Source organism: Scyliorhinus canicula, chromosome 5, assembly GCF_902713615.1.
Source record: "Scyliorhinus canicula chromosome 5, sScyCan1.1, whole genome shotgun sequence".
Taxonomy (NCBI): Eukaryota; Metazoa; Chordata; class Chondrichthyes; order Carcharhiniformes; family Scyliorhinidae; genus Scyliorhinus; species Scyliorhinus canicula.
In genome coordinates, this window is record NC_052150.1 from 80,433,991 (window position 1) to 80,449,931 (window position 15,941).

The window sequence follows — 15,941 nt, forward strand, 5'->3', positions numbered from 1 at the left end:
ATTGAGTTGGGGTGGCACAGTTGCACAGTGGCTAGCATTGCTGCCTCACAGCACCGTGGACCCGGGTGCGATCCCGGCCCTGGGTCACTGTCCGTGTGGAATTAATACGTTCTCCCCCTATCTGAGTGGGCCTCCCCCCCACAACCCAAAGAGGTGCAGAGTAGGTGGATTAGCCATGCTAAATTGCCCCTTGATTGGAATTTAAAAAAAAAAATGTTTTAAAAAAAGTTTACTTTGAGCTTCAACAGCAGCAGACCAAGGAGGAATATCTGAGTTGGAATGAGGTGGAAAATTAAAATGACAGGTGACGGAAACTTGGGCCCACGCTTACGATCTGAATGGTGGTCTTACATAAAACAGTCACTTAACCTGCGTTTAGTCTTCCCGATGGAGAGAAAATTGCACTGTGAGCACTTAACCTAGTATACTAAATCTGGCAGCGGAATTCTCCGATTGCGAAATCCTCCAGTCCGCCGGCAGCGCATCACACACCCGCAGATTTCCCAAAGGCGTGAGGTGGGCACAATTGGAAACCCCATTGACCGGCTGCAGGACTGGAGAATCCTGCTGCCGACGGGGGCGCTCTGTGCCGGAAAATGCATCTGGCGGACCGGAGAATCCAGCCCATGGTTTTTCAAAGTGTGGGTCACGACCCGCGTGTGGGATGCGAGCATGTATCGGGAGGGTCGTGGAACAATCGGTTGCAGCATTCCCATGGTCCTGATCCCAGGAGAAGAAGCCGCTACTGGCACTTAAATTGAGAATGACGGGCGCTACCGGCTTTTAAATAAGAACAAAATGAGGTTGTGTCAAGTGCTCTGTACGTACGTGCTTTTGGCGCGAGATCATGGAGGAGACCGTCTTCCATTTTCTAGCTGATGGCAAGAATGGCAAGAGGACTGTGAAAGCGATTGTTTTGTTACAAGAAAGAGACGGTCAGAGACAGAAATAGGCAGAGTGCCAAATGGCAAGATCTCACTTCTGAATCTGCTGGAGAGTGCTGCCAAGGAGAGTCCAGGGCAGGATAGAGCAGCATTGGTGTTAGCTCTGTACAGAGCTCTAGGGCCTCTGATTAACAGCTTACAAAGAAGAAACTTAACTTGGGAACAAAGCAGTATGAAGATGATTTATTGAGCTATGGTTTTGTCAATTGTGTCAATGCAAATAAGGATGCAAAGCCCACGGACTGGATTCTCCCAAAATGGGACTATGTCTCCACGCCGGCATAAATACACTGATTCCTGTAAAAAAGTATAGCTAATTCAATGCCCTGCAGGGGGCTAGCATGAGAGTAAATCTCGCAGCTTTAGCTGCGGATATGGGCCCCCGCACTTCTGCTCTGGAGTCCACGCATGCGCACGGCGGCTGGGCCTCCAGCGGCCACGCCAAGCTCCATGGCAGACTTAGACCGCGAAGCCAGACGCAACCATCAGACCCCCCACCCCCTCCCCCCGACTGGCCGCACGCCGGAGCATCTAACCGTGCACAAGAACACTCCGCCTGCCTATAAGGCCCCCCCCCCCCCTCCCGGTGTTCGATCTGCCCGCCCACACCAGGGCGGTCGTGGACTGAGTGCGCAACCCCTACGCCAGCATCCCGACCGGCAATAGGTGGTTAGCTGGAATGCGGCAGGTCCGAGCGGAGGATCACTGAGCAGGCCTCTGTCAATGGGCCCCCAGCCGCGCGGCGTACTCCGCGATCACACCGCTTCTCAGGTCCCGGATAATCGCCAGACCGGCGCCGGGCCCGATTTCGGCGTGTAATTGGATTCTCCGCCCCACACCGAACGCGATTTTGGCGCGGTGCTGTGGAGAATCCTGCCCCATGTGTGTTATATGCAGGAAATTACTGCCGAATGAGAAGAGAAATTTCAGATTTTTATAAAATTTAGAGTACCTAATCCATTTTTTCCAATTAAGGGGCAATTTAGCGTGGCCAATCCACGTACCCTGCACATCTTTGGGTTGTGGTGCAAAAGCCATGCAAACACGGGGAGAATGTGCAAACTCCACACGGACAGTGACCCAGAGCAGGGATCGAACCTGGGATCTCAGCGCCGTGAGGCAGCAATGCAACCACTGCACCACCGTGCTGCTGGAATTTCAGATTTTGAAAGAGAAGTGATGGGTAGAAAAATTTGTTTTGAGGTTGAGACCCCAGAGTCAGTTATTAACTTACAGCTGACTCCAAATGAAAAGACTATACTGCTGTACTTTGACCTGTGATAGCACATTAAAAACACGCCCATGAAGCGATCAGCATTCTGAAGTAGCATCTTCCAGATTATCTAGTGCTGAGTAAAACAAACATTTTCTTGCTATTGACCTTCACGACGACCTACATGAGCGAGGTTGGATTTCCCGTTCTCATAAAGATGAAGACGGCACAAAGGAACTGGCTGATGTCTGCACCTGATACGCGCATTGCCCTCTTCTCCTGCAAACCTGATTGGAGTGAGATCATGAGGACAAAGCAGGTTCCCCTTTTGCATTAAAGGTAAGAGAATGTGGTGTGTGTCGCAAATGTCAGCTGGTGTGGGTGGTAAAGGTCGTGGGTGGTAAAGGTGGGTGGCATAGATTGCAAAGGTTGGCAAAGTGGATGCTGGGAACAAAGTTTGAAAAACACTAATAAATTGAAAAAAATAGAAATAAACCTCTTCACCTGGAAGCTTTGGATAGTAGGAAAGCAGGAGGGAAAAGAGCACGTGTTACAACTCCTGTGCTTAAATGGAAAATTGTTGCGTTAAAGGAAGCAGACACAGGATGGAACATTCTGATAATTTATCAGTGTATGAGTTTCAGCGAAAAAATAGCCGTGTAGGTCTTCAACTGCACAGCCATGTTATCTCTCCAGATTCCCTGGCACTATGTGCATAGAGAATCTGGGGGCGTGGTTTCCGTTGTCATGCTGATGGGGCGGAACCTGATAGGGCCAGCAACATTGGCCCCACAGATGTTGGGGCGCCACCTTTAAAGGGCACCCCAATCTGCATTTGAAATAAACCATCCCCACAGACACTGGGGACACCCCCACAGATATCGGGACAACCCCACTCCACACACATGAGGAGAACCCCTAATGTGGCTCCCCAGAGGGCTTTCTTGGCAGTGTCACATTGGCAGTGCCACCCTCTTAAATTTGCTCTGAAATGGCCTAGCAAGCAACTCAATTGTATTCAACTGCTACAAAGAAAACAAAGAGGAATGAAACTGGACCGATCTCCCAGCATCGACCTAGGTACCAGGAACGACAATGGCAAACCCAGCCTGTCGACCCTGCAAAGTCCTCTTTACTACCATCTGGAGCATTGGGAGTGCTGTCGCACAGAATAGTCAAGCAAAATAGCCTGGCATTGTCAGTGTCAAGGAATAATACCATACAAATAACATTCTAGACACCAACATCAACAATCCTGGGTATGTCCTGTTCCACCGGCAGGACAGACCCAGCAGAGGTTCCAGCACAGTGGTATACACTCGGGAGGGTTGCCCGAGGAGTTCTCAACATTGACGCTGGATCTCATGAAGCCTCATGACACCTGCTGATTACTATGTTCCACTCCCCGCCTCAGCTGATGAATCAGTACTCCTCCCTGTTGGAGGATGCATTGAGTATGACAAGGGTGCAGATTTTACTCTGGGTGGGGGACTTTAATGTTCATCACCAAGAATGGCTCAGCAACACCACCACAGACCGAGCTGGCCGCTGGCCAGGTACTGAAGGACATAGCTGCTAAACTGGGACTGCAGCAGCTGATGAGTGAACCAACAAGAGGGAAAAACATTCTTGAACTCATCCGCACCAATCTGTCTGCCGCAGATGCATCTGTCCATGGCAGGATCGGCAAGAGTGACAACCACACAGTCCTTGTGGAGAGTGAGTCCCATCTTCACATTGAGGATACCTTCCATCGTGTTGTGTGGCACTATCAGCGTGCTAAATGTGATAGATTTCCAACAGAACTAGCAACTCAAGACTAAGCATTCAGGTGGGTTACGGGCCGTCATCAGCTGCAGCAGAATTGTACTCAGCAACAATCTGCAACCTCATAGCCTGGTATAATCCCACTCTACCATTACCACCAAGCCAGGGGATCCATCCTTTTTCAATGAAGTGTGCAAGACTGCATTCCAGGAGAAATATCAGGCATACCTAAATCTGAGATGAGAACCTGGTGAAGCTACATCACAGGACTACTTACATGCCAAAAGCATAAGCAGCAAGTAATAAGACAGATCTAAGATCTGCAGTCCTGCCACATCCAGCCATGAATGGTGGTGGACAATTAAACAACTCACTGGAGGAAGGTCCACAAATATCCCCATCTTCCACAAAGGAGGAGCACAGCACATCAGTGCAAAAGACCAAGGCTGAAGCATTTGCAACAATCTCCAGCCAGAAGTGCCAAAACCACTATTACCCAGAAGGATGAGAACACCAGATACCTGAGAACACCATCACCTGGAGGTTCCCCTCAAGTCATTCACTGCTTTCCTCCCTTCCCCATTCTTACTTAAACCAAACTCCCCTCAGGAGATTAACCCTGAATCCCATCTCTTTCTCTTTCTAATTTCTCTCCCATCTACACTCCCTAAGTTCATCTCATCTCTGAGAGGTTTCATTTCCTCACTGTAATTCCCGTTTTAATTCCTGGCCCCCAAGCTAGTTGACATTGTAAATGGTCCTATGTTCCATTATTGTCCACTTGCTATTAAAATTGGCTTTCAGTTCAACTTCACCTTAAATAAAACATTATTTTTTAAAATTGCTCCACAGCCTCATTCCTTTATATCTCTGTTACATTCTCCCTGCTAGAATTGCCACTCCCCCATGTTCCTCTGACTATGTTCTCTGTCGCTTTGTCTCTTCCTGTGACCTGTGACCATGGCTTCTGCTGATGGCCACATGCTCTGGAATACCTGCCCTAAAATTCTCCACTTCCTTGTCCCATTCCTCTCTGAGGCCCACCTAAAAACCCATCTGGTTGCCCACCCCTCATATTCTTCATGAGCTCAGTGGGTTTTTTTTCATGACACCTATGTGAAGCTTTCTGGAATGCTTTGTACTATAAATGCAACAGTTTGCTGTTCTTGTTTTATCTCCTGCCACTTTGTTGTCTTCTACAATTTGCTAAAAACATTGGGGTTCTCCTCACAAAGTGCAGCTTCTACAAATCCAGAATAAATATACCAAAATCTATATTTTGAGAATTTGTTCCTCATCTCCACAGAAGTGACTCTTACCCGATAATTATTCATTAAAATGGCTACCCATGGCTTCACCGATTGCATAACATCCTTCAAAAGATGTTTCTCCACTTCTGATCCATCATGGAAGGTTAGATTCCCCACATGAATGGAGTTCCTCACTTCAGATTGTGATAAATAGGCACCAAAGTAAACTTGATCCAAAGGCTCCTGTTAAAAATAAGATTATTGGTACGATCTGGTTAGTGGCCATTAGCATTTAAAGAGAAATCCAAACACTTGATTTTAACCAAAAGAACTACGCCACAAGATTTCTCGATTTTAAACAAAAATAGAACATTTATTGCATATAAAAGATTGAAATAGAACAAGCAGTATTAATTTAATAATGTGGTTTATAACTATATATGTTATGCACTCAGGTTTACTTCTTACTTCCCCTAAGAAGTCTGTTATAAGACAAAGCAATCGAAAAATTATTTACTTCTGTACAGACCATCCATAAGTATATACCACAGTCCTCTGGAGACTACTGTGGAAACAGAAATACAGAAAATAGGTGCAGGAATAGGCCATTCGCCCCTTCAGGCCTACTCCGCCATTCAATATAATCATGGCTGATCCTGTGTCTCAATGCCATACTCCCGCACTTTTCCTCTACTCCTTGATCTTTTTGCATCTAGAATTTGATTGGTTTTCTTCTTAAATATGTTCAGTGACTTGGCCTCCACACCCTTCTGTGGTGGAGAATCCCACAGATTCACCACCCTTTGAGTGACAAAGTTTCTCCACATCTCAATCCTAAATGGCCTACCCCATCTCCTCAGTCTGAACCCTTGTTCTAGATCCCCTTGAACCAGAGGAAACATCATTGTTGAATCCAGTCTGTCCAGCCTTCTCATAATTTTACACATTTCAGTGAGATCCCTTCTCATTCTTCTGAACGCCAATAAATCCAGGCCTAGTTTACCCAATCGCTCCTCAAAAGACAATCCTACAATCCCAGGAACCAATCTAGTGAAGCTTCATTGCACTCCATCTATAGCAAGTATATCCTTTCTTAGGTAAGGAGACCAAAACTGCACACAATACTCCAGGTGCAGTCTCATCAAGGCCCTGTAAAGCTTCAGGAAGACATTCTTGCTCCTGTACTCAAGTCCTCTTGCAACGAAAGCCAACACACCATTTGCCTTCTTAACTGATTTTCCTACAGATGTAGATAATTTCACAATTATCCACATTATACTGCATTTGCCATGTATTTGCCCACGCACTCAACTTGTCTAATTCACCTTGAAGCTGCTTAACATCCTTCTCACCTCTCACATTCCCACCAACCTTTGTGTCGTCAGCAAACCTGGAAATATTGGGCGCGATTCTCCTAAAACGGGAGAAATCGTAAAGCTGGCGTCAAACCCAGGCGGGTTTGACGCCAGCGCGGCCCTTCCCGACCGGGAACCGATTCTGGTCCCCAGTCGGGGCTAGCAGCCCGACGCCATAGGCTCCGGCATGACGGACTTAACGAATATCGTTAAGCCCGCTTGCCGGAGTTAGCGCCGGCTGACGCGTCATATGACGTCAGCCGCGCATGCGCGGTTTGGAAGACTCCAACCCGCGCATGCGCGGATGACGTCATCGCGTATTTGCTCGAAACCCGCGCATGCGCGGGCCAGGTTGCCCCTCAGCGGCCCCGCGAATGGATACTGCGGGGCGGCGGAAGGAGAAAGAGTGCGCGGGCATCGGGCCCGCTGCCCGCGATCGGTGCCCACCGATCGCGGGCCCATGGCACCCTTGGCACGGCCGTGGTACTGCCGTGCCAATCGGTGCCATGGTTATGAAAAGCGAGTTTGTGACGCCGTTTTTACGAACGGCCAGACCAGGTGTGTTTGCCGTTCGTAAAAACGGCATAAAGGGCTGGGACTTCGGCCCATCGAACAGCTGTGAATCGCTGCCGGCCGTAAAAAAACGGCGGCAGCGATTCGTGTCGGGAGTTGGGCGGGGGGTGGGGGAGAATAGCGGGAGGGTGGGAAAAATGTCGGGAAGGCCCTCCCGCTATTCTCCGACCCGTCGTGGGGGTCAGAGAATTTCGCCCATTATATTTGGTTCCCTCATCCAAATCATTGCTATATATTGTGAATAGTTGAGGCTATAAGACCATAAGATATAGGTGCATAGTTATGCCATTCTGCCCACTCAATGTTTGGGAAGTTGAAGTCACCCATGACTACTACCCTGTGACTTCTGCACCTTTCCAAAATCTGTTTCCCAATCTGTTCCTCCACATCTCTGCTGCTATTGGGGGGCCTATAGAAAACTCCCAACAAGGTGACTGCTCCTTTCCTATTTCTGACTTCAACCCATATTACCTCAGTAGGCAGATCCCCCTCGAACTGCCTTTCTGCAGCTGTTATACTATCTCTAATTAACAATGCCACCCCCCCCACCTCTTTTACCATCCTCCCTAATCTTGTTGAAACATCTATAACCAGGGACCTCCGACAACCAATTCTGCTCCTCCTCTATCCAAGTCTCCGTGATGGCCACCACATTGTAGTCCCAAGTATCGATCCATGCCTTAAGTTCACCCACCTTATTCCTGATGCTTCTTGCATTGAAGTATACACACTTCAACCCATCTCCTTGCCTGCAAGTACTCTCCTTTGTCAGTGTTACCTTCCCCACTGTATCACTACGTGCTTTGGCTTCCTGAATATCGGCTTCCTTAGTTGCTGGACTACAAATACGGTTCCCATTCCCCTGCCAAATTAGTTTAAACCCTCCCGAAGACTACTAGAAAACCTCCCCCCCAGGATATTGGTGCCTCTCTGGTTCATATGCAACCCGTCCTGCTTGTACAGGTCCCACCTTCCCCAGAATGCGCTCCAATTATCCAAATACCTGAAGCCCTCCCTCCTACACCATTCCTGCAGCCACGTGTTCAACTGCACTCTCTCCCTATTCCTAGCCTCGCTATCACGTGGCACCGGCAACAAACCAGAGATGACAACTATGTCTGTCCTGGCCTTTAACTTCCAGCCTAACTCCCTGAACTTGTTTATTACCTCCACACCCCTTGCCCTACCTATGTCGTTGGTACCAATGTGCACCACGACTTCTGGCTGCTCACCCTGCCCCTTCAGGATCCCGAAGACACGATCCGAGACATCCCTGGCCCTGGCACCTGGGAGACAACATACCTTCCGGGAGTCTCGCTCGCGACCACAGAATTTCCTATCTATTGCCCTAACCATTGAATCTCCTGTTACTATTGCTTTTCTATGCTCCCCATTTCCCTTCTGAGCCCCATAGCCAGACTCAGTGCCAGAGACCTGGCCGCTAGGGCCTTCCCCCGTAGGTCATCCCCCCAACAGCATCCAAAACGGTATACTTGTTTTGAAGGGGAACGGCCACGAGGGATCCCTGCACTGTCTGCCTGTTAGTTTTCCTTTCCCTGACTGTAACCCAGCTACTCTTGTTCAGTACCTTGGGTGTGGCTACCTCCCTGTAGTTAGGCAGTGTTGATCAGCAGCATCACACCCCAGCGCGTGGCTTAGAGCAAGCTGGTACAGTTAGACTGAGTTACTGTAGTTAGATTAGCAGAGAGTCGAACTCATTTGAGAACTGTGTTAATAGTTCAATAAACATGTTGAACTCATTTCAGAGTCTGGAGCATCCTTTAGTTAAGACTGCATCAAGTAGCAGCCTGTGTTATCCGAAGCAGCATAAGAACTAGGAGCAGGGGTAGGCTCCTCGAGCCTGCTCCGCCATTCAATGAGATCATGGCTGATCTTTTGTGGACTCAGCTCCACTTTCCGGCCCGAACACCATAACCCTTAATCCCTTTATTCTTCAAAAAAAACTGTCTTTATCTTAAAAACATTTAATGAAGGAGCCTCAACTGCTTCACTGGGCAAGGAATTCCATAGATTCACAACCCTTTGGGTGAAGCAGTTCCTCCTAAACTCAGTCCTAAATCTACTTACCCTTATGTTGAGGCTATGCCCCCTAGTTCTGCTTTCACCCACCAGTGGAAACAACCTACCTGCATCTATCCTATCTATTCACTTCATAATTTTATATGTTTCTATAAGATCCCCCCTCATCCTTCTAAATTCCAACGAGTACAGTCCCAGTCTACTCAACCTCTCCTCGTAATACAACCCTTTCAGGTCTGGGATTAACCTAGTGAATCTCCTCTGCACACCCTCCAGCACCAGTACGTCTGCACATCCTCCCCGTGTGTGTGTGGGTTTCCTCCGGGTACTCCAGTTTCCTCCCACAGTCCAAAGATGTGCAGGTTGGATGGATTGACCATGATAAATTGCCCTTAGTGTCCAAAATTCTATGATTAACCTAGGACAAAAGTTCGGCACAACATCGTGGGCCGAAGGGCCTGTTCTGTGCTGTATTTCTCTATATCTATACCTAACTCTCTAGATGTCGGTCTGTGGAAAGAGGCAGGGTGTGAGTATCTCATCCCCTTTTATAGTGTTTATGTCATGCCCCCTTGTGGTGATGCCACCTCTGAGTGTCCTGACTGCCCATTGGTTGTGTCCTATTCTGAGTGTTCATTGGTTGCATGTTTGCATATCATGACAGGACCTACCGGGCGGGAATGATTAATCTCCCCATGGACCTTGCGATTACGAGCTCCCCCGCTCAGGGGCTGGGGGAACTCCATTTAGCATTGTAGAAAAGGTCGGCCAGTAAGGGATCAACCATAGAGATACCCAGTAGGGATCTAACCGAGAAGTGTATACACCGTTATTGTAAATAAATGAAAGTTCTTTATTTTACACAGTTTGGACTCCCCGTGTTATTATTAAACTATCAATCTCTGTCTTAAAGATACTAGGCTGGATTCTCCATCCAGCGACGCCAGCATCGGGAAACGTGATTGGGCGGAGAAATGCATATCAGCGAAAAACCGAGGCCGGCGTCGGGCACCCAATGGAATGCCATTCTCCGGTGCCTCAACAGCAACGTGAATGAAATGAAAATCGCTTATTGTCACGAGTAGGCTTCAATGAAGTTACTGTGAAAAGCCCCTAGTCGCCACATTCCGGCGCCTGTCCGGGGAGGCTGGTACGGGAATCGAACCGTGCTGCTGGCCTGCTTGGTCTGCTTTAAAAGCCAGCGATTTAGCTGAGTGAGCTAAACCAGCCCCTTAGCTAAACCAGCCCCTTCATTCCACGATGCACACTGGCATTTATATATACATTAATCACAACCAAAACAAGAATAAGAACAAACAGGAAACCTCATAACAAATAAAAAACACCCAACCGCCCCACCCTCTCTGCCATTCCCCTCCACCCATCCTGCTTCCCCCATTTTAACCCCCCTGACGTCTGAACCGTCCTTGAAGAAATCGGTAAACGGCTTCCATCCCCAGGCAAACCCATCCACTGACTCTCTCAAGGCGAACTTAATTTTTTCTAGCCTTAGAAACTCCACCAGGTCGTTCACTCACACCCCCGGCTTCGGCAGCTCCGGGTCCCTCCACGCCAACAAAATCCGTCTCTGGGCTCCCAGGGAGGCAAAGGCTAAGACATCAGTCTCTTTCGCCCCATGGACTCCGGGGTCTTTCGACACACCGAATATTGCGAATTCTGGACTCGAGGCCACCTTCACCTTCAGCACTTCAGACATAATGTTCGCAAACCCCTGCCAGAATTCCTTCAGCTTCGGACAGGCCCAAAACATGTGGGTATGGTTCGCAGCCCGCCCTGCGCACCGTCCATACCTATCCTCCATCCCCTCAAAGAACCTGCTCATCCTGGCCACCGTCATATGCATCCTATGCACTACTTTGAATTGAATAAGGCTAAGTCTAGGACACGAGGAAGATGCGTTCACCCTCCTCAAAGCCTCCTCCCATAGCCCAGCCTCCATTTCCACTCCCTACTCCAACTCTCACTTCCATTTGACTTCCTCTTTCGTGGCTCCCTCCCATTCCATTAACTCCTTGTAAATCTCGGATCCTTACCCTCACCAACTCCTGCTTTCGATACCACCTCATCCTGTAGCCCTGGGGGTGGCAGATCGGGAACGGATGGCACTTGCTTCCTCACATAATCCCGTACCTGTAAGTATCGGAACCTGTTCCCACTGGGCAGCTCATTTTCCTCTTCCAATTCCTCTAAACTTGAAAAGCTGCCCTCCACAAAAAGGTCCAGGAATTGCTCGATCCCTGCCCGCTGCCACCCTCTAAACCCCAAGTCCAATCCCCCCCCCCCCCCCCCCCCCCCGTGCAAATGTATGATTCCCACAGATCGGTGCCCACACCCTCCAATCTCAGATGGTGCCGCCACTGTCCCCACACCCTCAGGGCCACCACCACAACAGGGCTTGTGGAGTACCTGTCTGGCGATAACGGGAGAGGCGCCATCAACAATGCCCCTAATCTCATCCCATCCGCTCCCACGCCGACACCTCCTCCACCATCCATTTCCTAACCATGGCTATATTTGCTGCCCAATAATAATTCATTATATTTCGTAAGGCCAGGTCGCACTCCCACAAGTTCCCGTTCCAGCAGCATCGTCTTTACCCATGGAGATTTCCCCGCCCACACAAACCCTGAAATCAGAGCATTAATTTTCCTGAAAAAAGACTTTGGAATGAAGATTCAAATGTTCTGGAAAACAAATAAGAGCCTTGGAAATACCATCTTTTTCACTGCCTGCACCCGCCCCACCAGCAACAACGATAGTACCTCTTACAATCCCCCCTCATCTGTTCCACCACCCACGCCAAACTCAATTTATGTAGTTGCTCCCATTCACGCCCCACCTGGATGCCCAGATACCTGAAGCTCGCCCCCACCACTTTAAATGGCGGCTCGCCCAACCTCCTCTCCTGTCCCCTTGCCTGGATCGGGAAGACCTCACTCTTCCCCACATTTAACTTGTATACGGAAAACCATCCAAATTCCTCTAAAATATTAATAATTCCCCCAATACTTCCCAGTGGATACAATATGTAAAGCAGCAGATCACCCGCATATAGTGAGATCCTGTGCTCCACAGCAACCCCCCCCCCCCCCCCCCCCCCCACACTATCCCACTCAACTCCTTGACGCTCTGAGCACCATTGCCAGTGGCTCTATTGCCAAGGCAAAAAGCAAGGGGGAGAGTGGACATCCCTGTCCTGTCCCATGGTATAGTCCGAAATACCCCAAACTCATCCGATTCATCCTTACACTCATCCTTACACTCACTACCGGTGCCCTATGCAGCAACTGGACCCAGTCCACAAATTTCTGCCCGAACCCAAACAGTCCCAGCATTTCCCACAGATACTCGATGAAAGCAAATTACTGTGGATGCTGGAATCCGAAATGAAAGAGAAAATGCTGGAAAATCTCAGCAGCTCTGGCAGCATTTGTAGGGAGAGAAAGGGCTAACGTTTCGAGTCCAATGATTCTTTGTCAAAGCTTTGTCAAAGCTCTTTCATCCCACAGATACTCCCTATCCATCTGAGCAAACACCTTCTCCGTGTTCATAGCGACTGCTGCCTCCTGTCCATCCGGGGACATCATTATCACGTTTAATAACCGCCTAACTTTAGTCGACAGATGCCTCCCCTTTACAAATCCCGCCTGATCGTCCCCTATCACCCCCGGCACACAGTCCTCAATCCGCGGGGCCAAGATCTTTGCCAGCAGTTTGGCATCCACATTCAGCAGCGATATCGGGCTTTGGGACACACATTGCTCCGGGTCTTTATCCTTCTTCAAAATTAAGGATATTAAAACCTGTGATAACGTAGATGGAAGCTTCCCCTTATCCATCGCCTCATTGTATGCCCTTACCAGCAGGGTCCCCAGATCCCAGAAAACCTCTCATAAAATTCTACTGGGATCCCATCCAGGCCCGTGGCGTGTATCACCCACATACCCTCCATTACCTCCACCAATCCAATGGGGACCCCCAGCCCTTCTACTAGGTCCCCCTCTATCTTGGGAACGAGGGGCTTCTGCCAGGGCCAGGGTGAGTAGCCAGGGGGCAGGGGGCAGCCAGGAGGTGGGCCAAGGGATCGGGGTGGACTGGCAAGGACCACCATCGCTGCAGCCTACAAGGTCGTCATCTGGCTGTGCACATCGCTGACTGCCTACTGTAAACCTAACGCTACAGGTCATATGGGTGCATCCCAAGGCCACCCCCCTAGATACTCTATGTCCCGAATGGACCCATCGGCTGTATGGGCACGCTCCAGCACAACCAGTACCATCTTAATGCTGGGATGAGGGTGGGAAGTGCAATGGCTATATGCAACTCCTGCTTGTTAGACTTTCCAGTACAGATCCCGACCTCATCGTATCACACGCCGGCATGCATCGGAATTGCACTAGTTCCATGTGGCGCTGGTGCTAGCCCATTAGGATACCCTGAATCATTCCGGGACCGGTGCCTCTATCGTGCACGTCGAACACTTGCGATTCAGTCCTGGTGTCAGGACTTAAGTGTCTCAAACTGAGAATCCAGTCCATTCAGTGACTTGGCCTCCACCACCTTCTGTGGCAATGAATTCCACAGATTCACCACCTTCTGGATGAAGAAATTACTCCTCATCTCAGTTTTAAAGGATTGTTCGTTCAGTCTGAGGCTGTGCCCTTGGGTTCTAGTCTCTCCTTCTAGTGGAAACATCTGCTCCACGTCCACTTTATCTCCCGGTATTCTGTAAGTTTCAATGAGACACCCCTCATTCTTCTAAACTCCATTGAGTAGAGACCCAGAGTTCTGCTCCTCATATGACAAGCACTTCATTCCCAGGATCATTCTTGTGAACCTCTGCTGGACCCTCTCCAAGACCAGCACATCCTTCCTTGGATACTAGGTCCAAAACTGCTCAAAACCAGAGCCTTATACAGCCTCAGTAGCACATCTCTGCTCTTGTATTCTAGCCTTCTTCAAATGTAAATTAACATTGCATTTGCCTTCCTAACTGCCCACTAAACCTACATGTTAACCTTTAGAGAATCCTGAACTAGGACTCCTCATCTTCTGGTTTCTCTACGGGATCGTATGGGCTCTCTGTACAGATGAAACTAAACCTCACCAAGCTTGAAAATAATTCAGTTCTTATATTTTTCTACTTTCCTCAGAATTTCTGCTACAGATTTCTGAAGCCTTTCCACATTTAGAAAATAGTCTAAGCCTCTATTCTCCCTACCAAAGTGCATAACCTCACACTTCTCCACAGTTTATTCCATCTGCCACTTCTTTGTCCACTCTCCTTGCCTGTCCAGGTCTTTTTGCAGTTTCCCCACTTTCTCAAGGCTACCTGTCCCTTACATATATTTGGATCATCTGCAAACTTAGCAACAATGCCCTCAATTCCTTCCTCCAGATCATTAATATACATCGTGAATAGCTGTGGTCCCAACACTGACCCCTGCAGAGCACCACTAATCATCGGCTGTCATCCTGAAAAAGACCCCTTTATCCTAAATCTCTACCTTCTACCAGTCAGCCAATCCTCTATTCATGCAATACCTTTCCTCTAACACCATGGGCTCTTATCTTATTTATCAGCCTCCCATACGGCATCTTGTCAAAGACCTTTTGTAAATCTAAATAGATCACGTCCACTGGTTCTCCTTTGTCGAACTTCCTCGTTACCTCCCCAAAGAATTCTAACAGGTTTGTCAGGCATGATCTCCCCTTAACAAAGCTGTGTTGATTCAGTTCTATTTTATCATGCACTTCCAAGTACTGTACAATCTCATCCTTAAAAATGGACTCTAAAATCTTACAACGACCAAAGTCAGGCTAACCGGCCTATAATTTCCCATCTTCTGCCTGCCAGCCTTCTTAAACAGGGGTGTTACATTAGCCATTTTCCAGTCCTCTGGGAAACTCCCTGCCTCCAGTGATTCCTGAAAGATCACCATCAATGCCTCCACAATTTCCTCAGCTATCTCCGTCAGAACTCTGGGGTGTAGTCCATCCTGTCCGGCTGATTTATCCACCTTCAGATCTTTCAGCTTACCCAGCACTTTCTCCTGATTGATTGCCACTACATTCGCCCCTGCCCCGATTCTCCTGAAGTTCTGGTATCCCACTGGAGTCTTCCACCTGAAGACTGATGCAAATTACCTATTCAGTTCCTCCGCCATTTCTTTGTTCCCCATTACTACTTTTCCAGCCTCCTTTTCCAGAGGTCCAATGTCCATTCTTGCCTGTCTCTTACCTTTTAAATATTGAAAAAAAAACTCTTGCAATTTTCGTTTATATTACTAGCTGGCTTAATGATAATAATAATCTTTATTATTGTCACAAGTAGGCTTACATTAACATTGCAATTAAGTTACTGTGAAAAGACCCAAGTCGCCACACACCGGCAACAGAGGGAGAATTCAGAATGTCCAATTCACCTAACAAGCACATCTTTCGGGACCTGTGCGAGGAAACCGGAGCACCCAGAGGAAACCCACGCAGACACGGAGGGAACGCGCAGACTCTGCACAGACAGTGACCTAAGCGGGAATTGAACCTGGGACCCTGGCGCTGTGAAGCAACAGTGCTAATTACTGTGCTGCCTTACACTCATATTTCATCTTCTCCCCCCCTTTTTGCTTTTTTGGTTGTCCTCTATTTGCTTTTAAAGGCTTCCCAATCTTCTGGCTTCGGCTTCCCAATCTTCTGGCTTCCCACTAATCCTTGTCACATTGTATGCTTTTTCTTTTGCTTTTATGCTGTTCCTGACTTCCCTTGTCAGCCTTGTCCC

The 15,941-nt window shown here is 48.5% G+C and overlaps 1 protein-coding gene across 1 annotated transcript in view; it reads right to left on the reverse strand.

Annotated features, from left to right (window-relative positions):
- The window catches only part of cpvl (carboxypeptidase vitellogenic like), a 152,155-nt gene that overhangs the window by 38,613 nt on the left and 97,601 nt on the right, over positions 1 to 15,941 (reverse strand). Inside the window, exon 11 of the mRNA XM_038797278.1 lies at positions 5,244 to 5,417. Coding sequence (XP_038653206.1) covers positions 5,244 to 5,417 — 174 coding nt within the window. The remainder of the gene's footprint in view (positions 1 to 5,243; positions 5,418 to 15,941) is intronic.